This window comes from Poecilia formosa, unplaced genomic scaffold (assembly GCF_000485575.1).
Source record: "Poecilia formosa unplaced genomic scaffold, Poecilia_formosa-5.1.2 Scaffold254, whole genome shotgun sequence".
Classification (NCBI taxonomy): Eukaryota; Metazoa; Chordata; class Actinopteri; order Cyprinodontiformes; family Poeciliidae; genus Poecilia; species Poecilia formosa.
This window is the reverse complement of record NW_006800193.1, coordinates 60,393-75,806: the sequence shown is the minus strand read 5'-3', so window position 1 is coordinate 75,806 and position 15,414 is coordinate 60,393. Positions and strand designations below refer to the sequence as shown.

The 15,414-nt window shown below is 40.0% G+C and overlaps 1 protein-coding gene across 2 annotated transcripts in view; it reads left to right on the top strand.

Moving 5' to 3' along the window:
* ncanb (neurocan b) overlaps positions 1-15,414 on the top strand; it is a 157,067-nt gene that overhangs the window by 118,332 nt on the left and 23,321 nt on the right. For both annotated transcript variants that reach the window (XM_007570033.2, XM_007570032.2), the window contains exon 11: positions 6,582-6,695. In XM_007570033.2, the coding sequence (XP_007570095.1) occupies positions 6,582-6,695 (114 nt within the window). The remainder of the gene's footprint in view (positions 1-6,581; positions 6,696-15,414) is intronic.

Below are 15,414 nucleotides of genomic sequence, written 5' to 3'. Positions count from 1 at the left end.
ATTTATTTATTTATTTATTTATTTATTTATTTATTTATTTATTTATTTATTTATTTGCCAGATGTTGATCAGGGTTTCTCAGATTTCCCTGAAGAATAGCTGAGAGCCTTCAATCGCGCTGCATTTATGTTCCAGAAGTTGTTTTCTCTTTTTCCTACTGAGCCAGTCTGTGACGCTGCAATAAAACCCAAAGCAAATACACAGAACTGTTCTGATTATTTACACACCTACTCCTCCGTCAGCCGTCACTTAACTCAGTGTGAATGTTCTTTGATTGCCTCTAAGTGCAGTGTGGTGCTTCACTTATTCCAGTATGCATGTGTGGCATTTAAGATTTTCTGCAAATTTCTCGCTGAACAAGGCTGTTTCTTATTTAATGAAGTTGCACTTAAGCGACATTAAACAACGTTCCTTTGAGATCAAACGACTGAAAAGCATGAGATTTTTTTAAGGACGAATCTTGGCGACCTCATCCAGAGAAACTTTTCTCTTATCACTCGTAAACATCGCCAAAGCAAACTCACACGTGTCTGCAATTATGTCATGATGTTCAGGCAGTGGATGGAGACAGGCAGGAGTGACTAGTAAAGGTGGACGTTTAATGAAGAATAATAAATAAAGAAGAACTTACAAAACAAGGGGATCATCAAAAATCACATTTTACATCCTTTTAGGAGTTGAAAAATAGACTTAATGGATGCAGAGCAGAATGAAAGGGCAGACAGGGAAGGAGGAAGGTAGAACCATCTCTTCCGTCAATCATAATGGGAAAGGATCATATCCCCAACTTTGTCTCTCTGCCCAGGTTTCTAACCATATGGACAGAGAGTTTAAAAGATTAGAGGCAAAAGCAAATGAGGTGGAATAGCAGTACCTACCAATAACTGATGGTGTCATCCAGGACATGTTGAATATCATCTCTGCTGCCCAGAAATCGAGCTGCTGGCATGTTATGACGGTCACTAGGCTGTCATAGAGCAACGGTCTTAAGTCAGAGGCCTTATCAGAGTCACTGCAAGACTGACTGTTACCAGAGATCCTTCCTGCCCACAGGAAGGTCTGATACTTGGCTCATATGATCCAAGTATCTTTGAAGATACTCGGATGATATGAGTTAATTTAATTTCCTTCCAGTACAACAACATGCCTCTCTGTACTTTAAGAAACATGGACTCTGTTTAGTTGGTACTGGGGAGTACCGTGCTGTATAACGGCTCTGAACACTTAAATATTAAATACTCACGATCTTCTCAGTAAACAAAATAAAGTTTTTTTTTCTTTTTTCTTTACGTTGTCAAGCAGTAAAAAAAAAAAAAAAAATCCAAGCAAACTAGAGAATAAGTATGCACAGATGTGAGCTGTTTGGTTTAATAATTACACCACCACTGTTTTCTATGCTGATCTGCAGCCTTAGGGGGAAATATCTGGATTCGTTCATCTCTTACCCAGTGGCATTTTTAGTGGAGTGCATATTTTCAGACACCAATTGAAATATTAAAGCTGCATTCTCGAAAACAACAAAACAATTAGCTGTGTGCCAATAAGCAGTCACGCTCTGCTATGGTGTAAAGGGAAAGAATTGTTTAAAGAAAGTTATTGTGCAATTTTCACAAAAAAAGGAGTTTCTGCTGATAAAGATGGTTGTAAAATGCCAGAGAAGCAATGCAAACTATCTTTCATAATGAATTATGAACATGTAAATCAGTAGCAAATATTTAGTCTGCAAATAAATAAGATAACAAATGAAGAGGTTTTGCAATGTTTACACAAGCACTTCTTGCTGTTGCTGGCCTTGTTGTTTGCAGCCAGGTCAACTAAACCAACATTTATAGTGTGCTCAGACATAGTCACGCAGAAAATCTGCTTTCTGGGAAAGCACAACATGGCCCATTGAGGGTTCACGCTGTCTGGATGAGCAGCAGCTAAACAGAAAGGTATCCATCTTCGTAGAAGGCTTTGAAAATGTCAATGCCCCTCAGCAAACCAAAGGGGGAGTCAATCATCCAGGGGCGCCGCTATAAAAGACGACAAACACAAAAAGCCTTTTAACCAGAACCTTCGTGTGGCAAAAAAGAAAGAAAGAAAAAAATTCCATTTCAAAGTCGTCATTTTACAGCACGTTATGCCGGTTTATTGTTTTTTACGCAACGCCAGCAATTAGGAGAACGTAGGAAGCCTGACCCGATTTGTCAGAGTTTCAGGGAAGCGGAGGGCTGCGCTGGCGTATACAGTACGATTTTTAGCTTTGGATCTCGTACCGAGGCTTTTAGCACGAGAGTGCGGCTCTTGTTTGCTCTGATAAGTGTACATTTTCCTCTGGGTGTCTGCCAAAATAAAAAAAAAGTCTACCTCTTTGATATTAATATCATCCCCTCATGACCTCTGTAGAACTTTGTTAGACGTGAAGTCTTTGGGTGGCATTTACTGGTTCAAAGGTTCTCTGTGTAATTGATCAGTCGGCTGTTTGATCTGTAGCTACGGCTGGCATTTGGTCCCTTACAGGAAAAAAGGCGCCTTCGTGCTCTGTCAGGGTTTCATTTATCCGTGGCTGCCACCTACTGAGGTCGGTTGTGGAAGAATGCGACTCGTAATGAGATCTTTTCGTACCCTCCAACCTTTGTAGACGCATATTTACATAATAAATCTGCACAGAACAGAAGGTAAACATACGCAGGAATGCGGTGTTTTGTATCATTTTTGTTTTTTTACTTTCTCATTTGTTTGAATGTTAAATTTTCATTTTGTCTGCCCAGCTGTTCTCCTTCTTCCCCACTCCATGTTTTATTATTTAATCTTAGATAACCAAAGAGGGAACAATTAAGACATTTTGAAAGACGCTTTCAAAATGTGTAATCTTTAAACAGCTATCAGTTTGATAAATCAATAGCTGTCATCATAAACATTAGGTAAGACAAAGATTAGTTTTTGCATTCAGAAAAAAAAACAAAAAAAAAAAACAATTGACTCCGTCTTCACAGGACCAGCATTTATTAAAACGCGACGTCAAAGGATAGCAGAAGCGGAAGCTGCAGTTATTTTTGTGTTGCAGAAAAGGTAAAAATACTTCAAATGTTCCCCATTTTGACATTTCTTTTCATCAGTCGCCGCAGATCGTTTTTACTGTCGAAAATAGAAAATAGGGCATATGCAAAACAGCTCACTGTCACACATTTAGAAAAAATAAAATAAAATGCAGATAATGAGTGAGCGCATCCATATGCGAGCACTTATGAAAACTAAGTGGCTAAATAGGTCTGTAAACATTTGCAGCTCTCTCGTGTTCGAAGCGGAGTGGTTGGGAACAAGAGCAACTGAGCCGTGCAGCAGCGGCGAACGGGGTCGGCGGATGATGAGGTGCATAGCGGACAGAGGTCAGCAGCTTTTCCGCAGTCAGTGGCTACAGATTTACAAACGTGACGCAGCATTTCTGATTCGCTCTGTTCACAGAGAGCATCTGCTTCCTGGACGCAGCCCCTGCATTTCTCCTGCATTAGCCTCAGCAGTTAGCCTATGCTAATAGTTACCAGTGTTTTGAGGAAGGTGAGAAAAAGAATAACTGTCGCACATTATATGCTCCCAAAACACAACATGACAGAATATGTAGGATATATGTCAACAGAAATAGCAGTATTTTAGGTTATCTGAAAAATGGGATATTTTTAGTCTGGATTTCATTTCCTTATTAGTGCAATTCTTCATCCATCTACTCCTTATACACAGTTCATCTTGCACAGGTTATGGGGAGATGAGAGGGTAAAAAGGTGATCAGGTCAGAAAGAGAGAGAGAGAGAGAGAGAGAGAGAATAATTGGCACTCACTAAAACCAGAGACAAAAACAACTAACTAGTCAAAGTAAAAGCATTTCTTCAGAAACGGGTGGAAAGTACAGCAGACATGATTGACTGTTAGATTTCAGGTAAAGAAAACCACACTTGAAATTACTTTTCCTACCCTCCCATACAAAAGAACCGATTCTGAAGCAAATGGATAGATGGGTTTTCACCAGAATTCGGTAAAATACAAAATGTTATGCAGTCGGAGTTTAATAGAGATAGATTACAAGCTTAGTGAAAGCAACAACAAAAAAAAAAACCCTATGGAGGATCGCAGACAAATTCAAGGGTTCACGAGCGTGAAATTGTTCATATCTGTTAAACACTTTTATATGGCAATGAGAAGGAGTTGTCTGGGTTTATTTGGCTTCAGAGTTCACAGGTAATTTACAGGAGAATTGAAGACATAAATCTGAGCGCTGGAAGGGAAAGAGACCGCCGGAGAGAGAGGATGTGGACGGTCGGGTAGAGGCGATCTCTAACTCTGTTTATCTGAAATAAACAGATAATTAACACAACAAAATGAGAAATGGTAGAAATATTTGTTAAGGTGAGCCCAAGGATTTTTCCTTCCTGTTTTTTTTAATGTCCCTTTTAACTTTTTTAATCATGTTTTATTCACACATATCAGTATTTAGACACAACCTGTCTGTAAACCCACAGGTATTCTTTGAACTGGTTTATTTTTGCGTGATTGGGTTTTGGTTTTGGCTTGCATGCAAAAAAAAAAGAACGGCTTGGACTAAATATGAATTAAGATTACGACTAAGTTTAATCATCCAGCTGGATAATAATTCTCAACACAGAGCTACAATTGAATATATCTGATCAAAACACATTTATTTTTTGTAGACCGAAGTTTGTGTTTGTAATTTTGACAAAATATGAAAAGGTTTAATGGTTATGACCACATTTTCGAGGTGAAACGTGATTTTCACAGGTGCGTCGTTTGGAACCGTTTCAGATTCCTGCAGTTTGAACACGAAAGGAGAAGAATTGCCATTTAAGACAGTTTGATGCAGCACGTAAAGTTAATTTTCATGGTAGACAATGGATTTTGCTTTTTGTTGCTTTGTCGTCATTTCTTGTCTCACACCAGATCATACGTTAAGACAGACATACACGGCTAAACTGAGCATCTTATTCCATCTCCTCTGGCTCGATATCTTTCGTCTGCATCGACTTCAGCCTTTGAAATCAGCCGGCCCTAAGCGGAGCAACAGCAACGAAGCTGTCATGCTGTTCGCGCCAAACGGGTTGACCCGCCCAAACGCTGCCGCCTGCAAAGTCGCTGTAATCCGTCCCCAAAAATCACCAACTTCCTCGCAGAATGGTATCACCTCTGCTCCGTCTTTCCACCCTTGTTTCCATCAGCTCAGCCTCCTAACCCGGCTGTGCGCCGCTTTTCAGCATCCTCTCATTTTCATATCTTTCCTCAGCCCTCAGACGTTCCTCTGCCTCCCACCATGACCTCTTGTCAGAGCCTCAGAGAGTCTCTCAGAGCTTGTGATGGTTGAGGATTGTTAAGTTGCCAGCTGCAGCTTTAATGATTGTGCCTTCAGGCCGAGATCAGCCAAAAAGAAGAAGAAAAGAAAAAAAAAACATACAGTTGGCATTTTTCTGCAGAATATGAGCTTTTGTGGAACATGTGGTTGAATTTGTTTATAGAGGCAACATAATTCTTAAGTTAGAATTAAAGAATGTTTGCCTAATTGAAATTGATCTGCATGTATGTTTTGTGGTTCCCAATGAGTGAAGCATTTGAAATGGGTGCACTGGTACAAATTGAATCTTCTGTGCGTGTGTGTTCGGTGTGTGTGTGTGTGCTCTCCCTCGCTTTTGCTGCTCAGGGTTCAACTGCAGCGCTGCTCCACGTCCTGCAAACTCATTGCAAATTAGCTTCATGCGCTCCACTGCATCCCCAAACAGCTCGCTGATGAATTCAATCAATTTGCCCTAATTATAACTTTCACAGGAACACCTCTAATCTGACTAAAACTTGGCGTTGAGCTGTGGCAGGTAGCTGCGCAAACTGCTGTCTGAAGAGGGATGTTTGTGTATGAAAGAGTGTGTTGATTTGTCCTAATTTTCGACACATCTTGTGACATCGCAACCTCAAATATAATTGCGGTTTATTGGCGTTTTATGTGGCGGACTACCACAAAGTAGTTTAAAATGGTGGCAGCTTAAAAAAAAAACAACAATCTGGAGAGTTTGGCATTCACTTTGTCTTCACCTCCTCTACTTTGAATGAATATGCTCAAAAAACTTGCAGTGGAAATCCCGTGGAGGAGTTTAGGCATGTATTGTTATGGCCCAGTCAAAGCCCAGACCTGAATCCAAATTAGACTCCAGCGTGACACATTGTCACGTATCAACATTACATCCTTATCTAACTTGACGGTGACTTGTGTGTTTTACAAAGGCGAATGTTTATGTGTTTTACTCTCTGGAAATCTCTAAACAGATGGCAATTAAAAGAGGATTATACAAACATTGACCAGTGTCGGGTAGCTAAGTATGCAGCACCGATTTTCAGATTCTTATTTGTCAGAAATAAAATAGCTAACTGTATGCCTGTCTATCCCCTTTCCAAGTGTGCTCTGCTTTGTGTTGCTTTGCCACAGAAAACCCCATTAAAGTCCAATGAAAGATGCGGTTGTAGTGTCTCAAAATGTGAAAAAGTTGAAGGAGTGCAAACACGACTTTGACTCCATCCCCTGTTCTCCCTTCAATGTTTCCCTCCAGACATCGACGACTGCCAGTCTAATCCGTGCCAGAACGGAGGAACCTGCATCGACGAGATCAACTCCTTTGTGTGCCTCTGCCTGCCCAGCTACGGCGGAGCTACGTGCGAAAAAGGTAACAATGCAGGCAGCGAGCGAGCGCTGCCTTCCTCTTTTTGTTGTGTTGCGTGGCAGCAGAAGAAGAGCAGAAAGATGATAATGAAAAGATGTAGATGATGGAGGGGAAGGAAATAATTGGGAGCGGAGCAAGAAGTTTGGAAAATGAGTTTAAAAAAAGAAAGACAAGCACACACACACAAAAAAAAAAAATTGAGATGAAGCGGCTACGGATGTGAGGTGTTGGAGTAGAGGTTGAAGAACCGGAAAGGATGTGGGGAGATGCTGATGACATGGGCACAGGAGGAGAGGAGCATGCCTAAAGAAAGTGAAGAGATAGAAGTTTAATGAGGGTGTGTGGATGGAGGGAGGGAAGAGGGGGAGGACAGGAACAAGAGAGGGGGAGGAGGAATAAATACAGGGAAGCCCTGAGAGATAATATGATGGATTAATACAGAACACCTGCGTCCAGATGGCTTTGTTTTCTACGAGGGGAATTTCTGTTTTATGGAAATTACCAAAATTCCCACGTGAGGAGAGGGCAGTGGAAGATGGTTGGATGGAAATATGACAGACATGTTCACTCCGAGGCTACGGAGAGGAAAAACCCACCGCTGTTTTGTTTATTAGTATTCCTTCTGATCTGATTTTGACCGTAGCTGTGTGTTCCTGTTCAATAAAAAAACACAAGAATAGCCTGTTTCATTCCAACAAACTGCAAAAAAAAACAAAAACAAAAAAACTGACAGCTGGGGAAGAACAGAGAGTGGCAGAAATTCAGAAGAAACTGATTGAAAGTTTGCCTGTTTTTCGATATTTATTCCTATTTTATCAGCAGTTTGCAATTAAAACATCCATGCAGTCCTCTACCTATTTTCAATACTAGTTTATTCTTGCAGGGTCCCAGCGGCGCTGGAGGCTAAGTTCAGGGGTTATAGGGGTGGGGTCACACTGACAGGTCACCAGTCCATCGTAGAAAATTAAAAACATCAATTCCAAACTCTTACATTTACTAAAAACGTGCATCTGTAGCGTGGCGATAAATCAGCATTCATGCCAAACGCACTAGTGATTCGGTTCAACTCATCTGATAGAAAGCATTTTGCAGAATTTCAACGTGGGGATATTTGCAGAAATATTAAAGAAAATATCTCTAATGTAACATTCTGTCATATTTCAATAAAATAACACTCCTTGCTGTTTTTCAGCGACTGCACGAGAGAACATAAGAAATAGGAGGTTTTAAGAAAAACATACACTTTGAGTATGCGAGTGAGAGATCAACGTGCAGAAAGATGCTCGGAGACTTTGATTTATGACTCATCGTTCGTCTCGACTTTTGACTTACTGTAGTTTTTCATTATAACTGTGGAATGCCTTGTCTTGTTATGCTCTCAGGATGCAGCAATCAATGCCAAACTGACAGAGTGCAGGAAATGAAGCACGGTAAATAATGAACTATTAAATGACAAATGCCGTCTAAACAACAATGGCTTTATTTGGCAGATTTAAACGGAGAAAACTGACCTATCAGCACAGAATTGATCTTGTTTTTCTATTTTGCCTTTGCAACAACAGCGACCCATGTGTTCTCTATTCCTGATCCAGTTTTATGTTTGTCTCTGTTCATGAATGATCCGTTGTTTGGACACAAGGAAGTGCTGGATCGTGGGGTGACAATCTAATTTGGGTTCATTGTAAGTGTAGAATTACATCCCAACCAGTCTTAAAAGGGATCAAAAGGTTTGCTTTTTACATATTTTGTATTTTCAAACTGCACATTAGTCTTTGTTGTTGCATGTTTGGGTGTGCATCTGCGCTGTGACGTTTGGAAACGTATCATGACTTATTTTCAGTACACTCAGATGTCAACAACATCAGCTGAGCAAGGATATGACATTTGATATGAAATTTGACAACTTATGTTTTTTATTTCACCACAAAGATGATGCAGGCAGACAACCATATTACTAGATCATACTAAAGGGAGTTGTTCCCTGTACGATGCTCTGTGGGAATCTAGTTGGCAAACATAGGATTTGGATTTCCTATTTCCCATTTTAACTGCTTGGAAACGCAATAAAAAAAAAATGATTGAGTTTCTCCCCACATGAAACTAGACATTTCTTTTCCTCGATGTGCATCCACCATCCACATTATAGCTGTACGGTACCAGGAAAACGTCATTGTGACACCACTGTTCAGTACTGCAAAGAAGATATCGATTAAATTTAGCCCACGTTTTATTGACTCCTTTCGTTTTTTCTTCTACTTCACACTGTCCCCACAACTCTCAATAAGCGTCAACATCAGGTAATAAAAGTACTTTTGTGTATCGAGGGCATGGAAAATCCACCCAACTCAACCCAAATATTTTACAAGCAGGCAGAATATGCTTACATGGCAGTTTAAATATTCAACTAAAAATCAACAAAGAAATAGCATTCAAGCAATCCTTTGCAATTGCAGTATTGCACATATTAATGTGTGATTTGTCATGTGGAACATTTGTAATCCACCTGCAAAAATTTTTATTCTTTTTCTTTTTTTTTTTTTTTAGAAACTCAATTTTTAAAATTAAAAAATGAGAGTTACACATTGGATCGCATTTTACACGTCCAGCTTTGGTTTTGGGAGAATCTCTAGCTTAGCTCTGCTTTAGACATCCTCAAGATCTACTTCTTCTAAATTTTAATGTAGTCAATGTCAATACTACTACCGCCTTCTGGCAGAGCACAGGTATTACAACATCAGCGTCCTGGCATGTTTTTTCTAAAATTGATTTCTCTCAAAATGTTTGTCTTTAGCTCTAAATGTATTTATAATGCATTTATAATGCTTCAGATATTGATCCTGGCGTGTTTGTTGACTTGCTGTCCTTTTGACAGTTTTTACTGTACTTTACTAAAGAAGGTTCTGATTGAATGAAATAGGTGCTAACTGCCTGTGCTACATCAGCTGGACTTTGTCCAAGTGCGCCATAAATTGATATGTTTTAAAAATACCTTTTTGATCAGAGGATCTTCATTTGATCTGATATAAATGTTTAAACACCTTGACGATTTTGTGAAATTGATGTTGAGGCTCTCGTTAATGTACATCTTCAGTACAAACACTTGGTTTCCTACATTCCATTCTATTTAACCTTCAGCGTTGTGCACACTTGTCTTCTGCTTTTTTGTGTCTTACACACACACACGCAAGCACAACCTATGTGTGCCACGCGTTTTTACATTCGCCGGAGCGGAGCCTCTGTTCCCCCTCGTGCTGTGTTGCTACCATCATGACTGATTGGGAGCAGCAGGGCTGATTGTGTATAACTAAACTCTCTGTTTTCCTGTTGCTTTTATCTCTCGTTGCCCTGGGCCTGCAGAAATGGGGAATTCAGCAGGGAAGAGTACAATTCTCAACAGGCGTCGCTCTGTCATTTCAGCGGGATCACCATTTTATATCCAGAGGGAGGTCTGAACTGCAACAAGAACAGCAGAAATGAACTCATTTGTTCCGCCAAAGCCTCCATCCATTTAAATGTCATCCTGTTGGTCCCTTTCCCACTAAAGTGCTCCAGTTTCTCTCCTTTTTTTTTTTTTTTTTTTTTTTCCGGTGTGTGCTTCGGTGCAAGTGTTCCCGAGTGTTTGTGCTCGATTATGTTTAGAGGCAGGCACTGCGAGCTTCAGATGCAGGCCAGATACGGTCCGTTGCAGGCTTCCTCCAGCCTGTTACCATGGAGATCCCATCTTGGAGTCAATAAAAGTTAGCTGACAGGGCTCAAGTCCTCAAGTGACCGTACACTGCAAAGAAGAACATTTGATAATTCACAGGTTTTATCAGTGGATTTTAACATTTGTTTGTTTCCATTTTCAATTTTCCACTGAGACTTGACGTTTGAGGGATTAGTAATCATCTTTTGTCTGTGGTCAAAATAATTATGCTATTAGGCTTTACTTTCTTGCAGCTTTTGTTAAATTTATTGAAGGTAAATTTGCCAAACTGGAGGTAGAGTGGGTAAGTAAGCCTTCATTCAGACTCATGCAAAATGCAAAAACTAAAGCAGAGTCTCTCCTGCAGATTTTTTCTTTTTCTTTTTTGCCTAATCAGAGAAGACACAAATGATTCCTCTGCAGCCTGACTGGCATGAAAATTGACAAAGAAAGCACAACACCTCATCAGTCGCTTTGTTCCAATCTCATTTTTAATGCATCTATAACTCAGTGATTCAGTTTTTTTTTTCTTTGCTATGATTCTTCCTTCTTTTGTCTGTCTAGAGAGAGAGAAAAAAAATGACAATATGCGTACATCTCTGAGCGTGGATTTGCTTCTCTGCTATCCCGCTACTATCTCCGTTTGATGTTTCCCTCCTCGCCTTTCTCCCTCCGCTTTCTGCATTTCTTGAATCTTTCCTCCGTCTCTCCTGGTGCGCCGATAAAATTGTTGTTGTACTCTGTTAGCATGTTTGCACTCGTGCGTCGTTCCGTGTGGGAACAACTTGTCGCTTTGTTTCACGTGGGGCTGAAAGATGATGATTTGTGTCGCAGGTTAGCAGGTTAGTGCGTGAAGGTTGGAGAACTTTTAGCTAAAGCAAACATCTTTTCTCCAACCCATCAGTGTGCAAACACAACACTTTACGTTCTTTGTGTTGCCACCACAATCCTGGGGGCATTTTATTCGGCTGCCGTTTTCGAAGCATTTAAACAATAAACATTAGAAAATTGACGCAAACATATTTAAAAAACAGTGTAACTAATTACCTTTAGGTGTCAATGTAGTCTGCCTGTGTGTGAGATTTCATATCAATACAGCTGTTCTGTGAAGGCCTTTAGAGATTTGGTACAGAAATTAGTTAGCTGACAAATAGCAATGAGGTCAGAGGTTTATAGCGGGTCTATGTTATAAAACTATAAACATTTAGACATTTATCAACGCATCGTTCTGAAAATGGAGAGAGTCTGACAACCTCAAACCTGCCGGGATTCTAAAACTAAATTGACATTTAATGACAGCGTTATACTGCTGGATTGTACATTTTGTGATTAACATGCAATGCACTCGCACCGTTGCAATGCATTAAGTCAGCAATGCTGGTGGTTGTCTTATGCAATCTTAACATGTTCATGTGTTGTGTTTTTCGGTGTGTTTCGGTTCAGTTGACAGGAAAACAAGGCGACCCACACATCCACTGTGACAAATCATGAGTAGGGCAGGTCAGGGTTTCCCCCAGAGTATTATAAGTCTGGCGGGCCACCAGGCTAAGCATTGCTTAGTTATTTTAAGTCTTTTTAAAATGTTTGCATTTTTTTTAACACTTGATAGTTGGTGTCCAGGTGTTAATCTTCCAATAACAGATAATTATCAAGTGATATTTTCAAACTTCCTGCCAACTTTAAATATTTTTCCACTCAAAAACTCGGCGGGCCGCTGGATGAATGACTGCTCCGGCACCCTACCTCCGGGCTTAGCAAGTTTTCTGCAGGGAAACTTTGTAGGTGTTTAAATTAGCTAATCAACCTTCACTGTAATGGACCGAATGTTAACTTTGGGGTATTATGTTCTGGTCTTTCTGTGGGAAGTCTTTGCTTTGATGGTATTGATAATCCAGGTACACTTGAACATAATCTCTGTTCGATCAGTTAGTGGAGCTGTTGTCAGTCAGTTGCCGTGGTAATGGGTGAGCGTGTTTGACATATGTCAAAATCTGGACCGATTGCCTCATTCGTTTGTAGAGTGTTCTGATATTCATAACTCATCAAATGGGATTAAATATTTAACAGCGGGTATGGTTACTACAATGTGTATTGTATAAAATTAAATTAAGTATCCAATATAAAAGAGAAATTCGTTTAGTTTTATGCATACTCTTGCCTCATCGAAGCCTGTTGGGAGATACAGGCTAAGAAGGTTACAATATCAGCATTTACACAGAAAACAGGCATTTTTAGACATACGTTTGACAACTACGTTATCTTACTGCAGCAAGAGTTCAGTTTTGCATTCAGTTTTTGACTGAAAGAATTAAAGGAAAGCAAACGCCCTTGTTGTGGAAAAGTCAGCTCTCCTTTTCAAGCACAATGAAGTTGCACCTGATTTAGACACAGAAAACTAAACTTGCTTTCGACAGGGAAACAAAAACTAGACAGCCTGACGGGGGAACCGAAGGCAAAGTGGAGCACAACCTACCTCCTAAAGAGGTGAATCTGGGGCAAACAGACATACTTTTGAGTGTGTCTGTGCCGGCAGCAACACTGGTGCAGTGAGGTGGAAGCAACCAACAGATGATTTACTCCGAAACTAATGAGGAGCAGAGCAAGACGGAAGCGACTAACAACGGCAGGGAGTGCATCACAAGGCAGCAGATCTCGTCCTGTTGTCACTTTTAACACTTGAAGTCAGACTCTGTTCAAATTGGACACTTAACCTAACATAAAGGTCTTATTGTCTGAAGCCAATTCCACTGAGTCACTGGCTTCGCAGCAAACCATGTGGGGGACGGTGGAGAGCAGCAGTTTCCTTTCAATAAGAAGCAGATCCAGAAAAATCTGACTCGGTATGAGCGACCAGGTTTCTGTTTTACCTACAAGTTAATGACAGTAGCTTTACTTGGCAGAGAAATGCTATAACAAGCTGATATTTGCTATTAAATTAGTTGAACTACGTAGCTGGGTGAATGAAAGCTCATCGTGGCTGTCGTTTTTGTTCTTTTTTTAATTCCCCTTATTCAACCAGGTCAAACCTCGTTGAGATTCAGATCTCAGTTTCAAGAGGGACTTAGGCTGAATTCTGCAACACGCAAGCAAGCTGGTTACGCAAAGTTAAAACAAGTTGGAAAAATAGCTTAAAAGCAACGACACCGATTGATAGGTTCATGTCGCTTGTTTTTAAGAAAAAAAGTCCAATAAAATAAGATCATTTAATGCTGTAGGAGCCATCGCACCGAGCGCTTGCTTCCCTTTTTCTGTTTGAACGCGCGAGAAAAAAAAAAGATTGTTGGAGCGTAAAGAATCTATGTAGGCTGGAGCCAAACCGTGGAGAGTTTTATGAATCAGTATCATCAAGCGGTTGTATCTCCGTACGCTTTTTCACAACAGAAACACTTTTTCTAGTTGGTGTAGCAGGTTTCTCTCAGCCAAGCTTCGTACTGTACAGCAAAAAAGAAAACCTCCAACACTTTCTTTGGCATCTCAGTATTTTGACTTTAAAGATTGTAATGGAATGACAAAAAGATTTCTGTATGTTTGTAACAGGTGCTTTTATTAAACCTCTGTATTTCTTAATATCTGTACCTGGTTGATACAGAGGAGCCTAACCCTATTTTCTAATATTTTCCTTAAAAATATTAACAAATCTAGCCAGTATATTTACCTTTTGACTCAAATGTGACTCTATCCAGTTGCAGAACAACTACTGGACATTTTGGAGTGTTTCATTTTTTTCTGTATTCTTTTTAAACTGGAGCTCTGTGTTTGAGTTTTATTATTCCTTATATAATTTAGTGAGTCTAGATTAGAGTAAGAGGCACATTTTCTTCACGTCGTCACAGATCCTGCAAAAGCTCTTTAAATCTGTCACCAACAAGCTGCTTGGAAGGTGAAATAAAATTTTGCGCATCTCTACAGTTCTTGAAACCCAGTCGTTACAGTAAACATTTCTGCTCCTGATACGTGTTAAGAGGGACACACGGTTAAGTCTAAGAAGAAAAGAAGCTGGAGCCCATTTGGTTATCTCGTCTGCAGCAGTTGCATGCAGAGAAAAAAAATTCACACACACACACATATAATATTCCTGGAGTTTAGTCTAAGCCAAGAGAAGTTATTCAAACGGTGTCACTCTCACCCCAAATTATATTAAATGCAGCTCTTTTCAAAACTCGCGTCATGCAGAAAAGCAGGAGAGTTATTCTAATTCAAGGTGCATAAATAGACATATTTCTTCTTAAGGAACTGTTATTCTCTTTCCTCAAGTTAAAATAAGTTCAGACAGAGGGGAAGGAAACTGTGAAGACAGAAAAGAGACACAAAACTGGTGGGGATGGGAGGGAGGGGTGGGGAAGCACAGTAGTCAGAGCGGTATCTATTTTTCTCCGCTGTGCAATAATGAACATGTCTGATGGAGAGGTGTAAAACAGTCCTCTGAGCAATGCTTCATGTCGAATCCGTTTCTTTCCCTCCTCGTTCTAATATCCCGCATAAATCAGATCCTGCTCGGAAAGCAAAGTTTAAAACAGATTCGTTTCCTCGGTTTTCATTTGTTGTTGGAGTTTCTGTCGCAAACATTCTTCAAAGAGCTCGTCCTACTTTAAGATCTGCAACAAAATGTAAGAAAAAACTCCAAAGCATTTGACTGTCAAGGGTTTTGATTTAAGCATTGGTTAAATGATTTTTTTGTTTTGTTTTGTTTTGTTTTGTTTCTCCTTTTGATGTAATTGAATAGAGAGCCAACAATTGGGTTTGTTTTTACACAGTCTTCCTGAAGTACATCAATTAAGTTACTGAGCTGATTTGCTGTTGATTAACCCCTTAAGTCCAGACATGCCATCACCTCTGGGGTTAGCAAAGTAATTGCAATCAGATTTCTGTTTACGTTGAACAGAATTGGATCAGTAGCGGGTCTAAAACGGGGACAATCTTGTGAAAAAACTTGTTTTCTGTACTTCATGCTGCCACATTTTCCCCACTGTTGTCGTTTTTATTGAGAATTTACTCCTGATTAACATAGTTTGTTTGGTTGCTCGCTCGTGTTTTTCC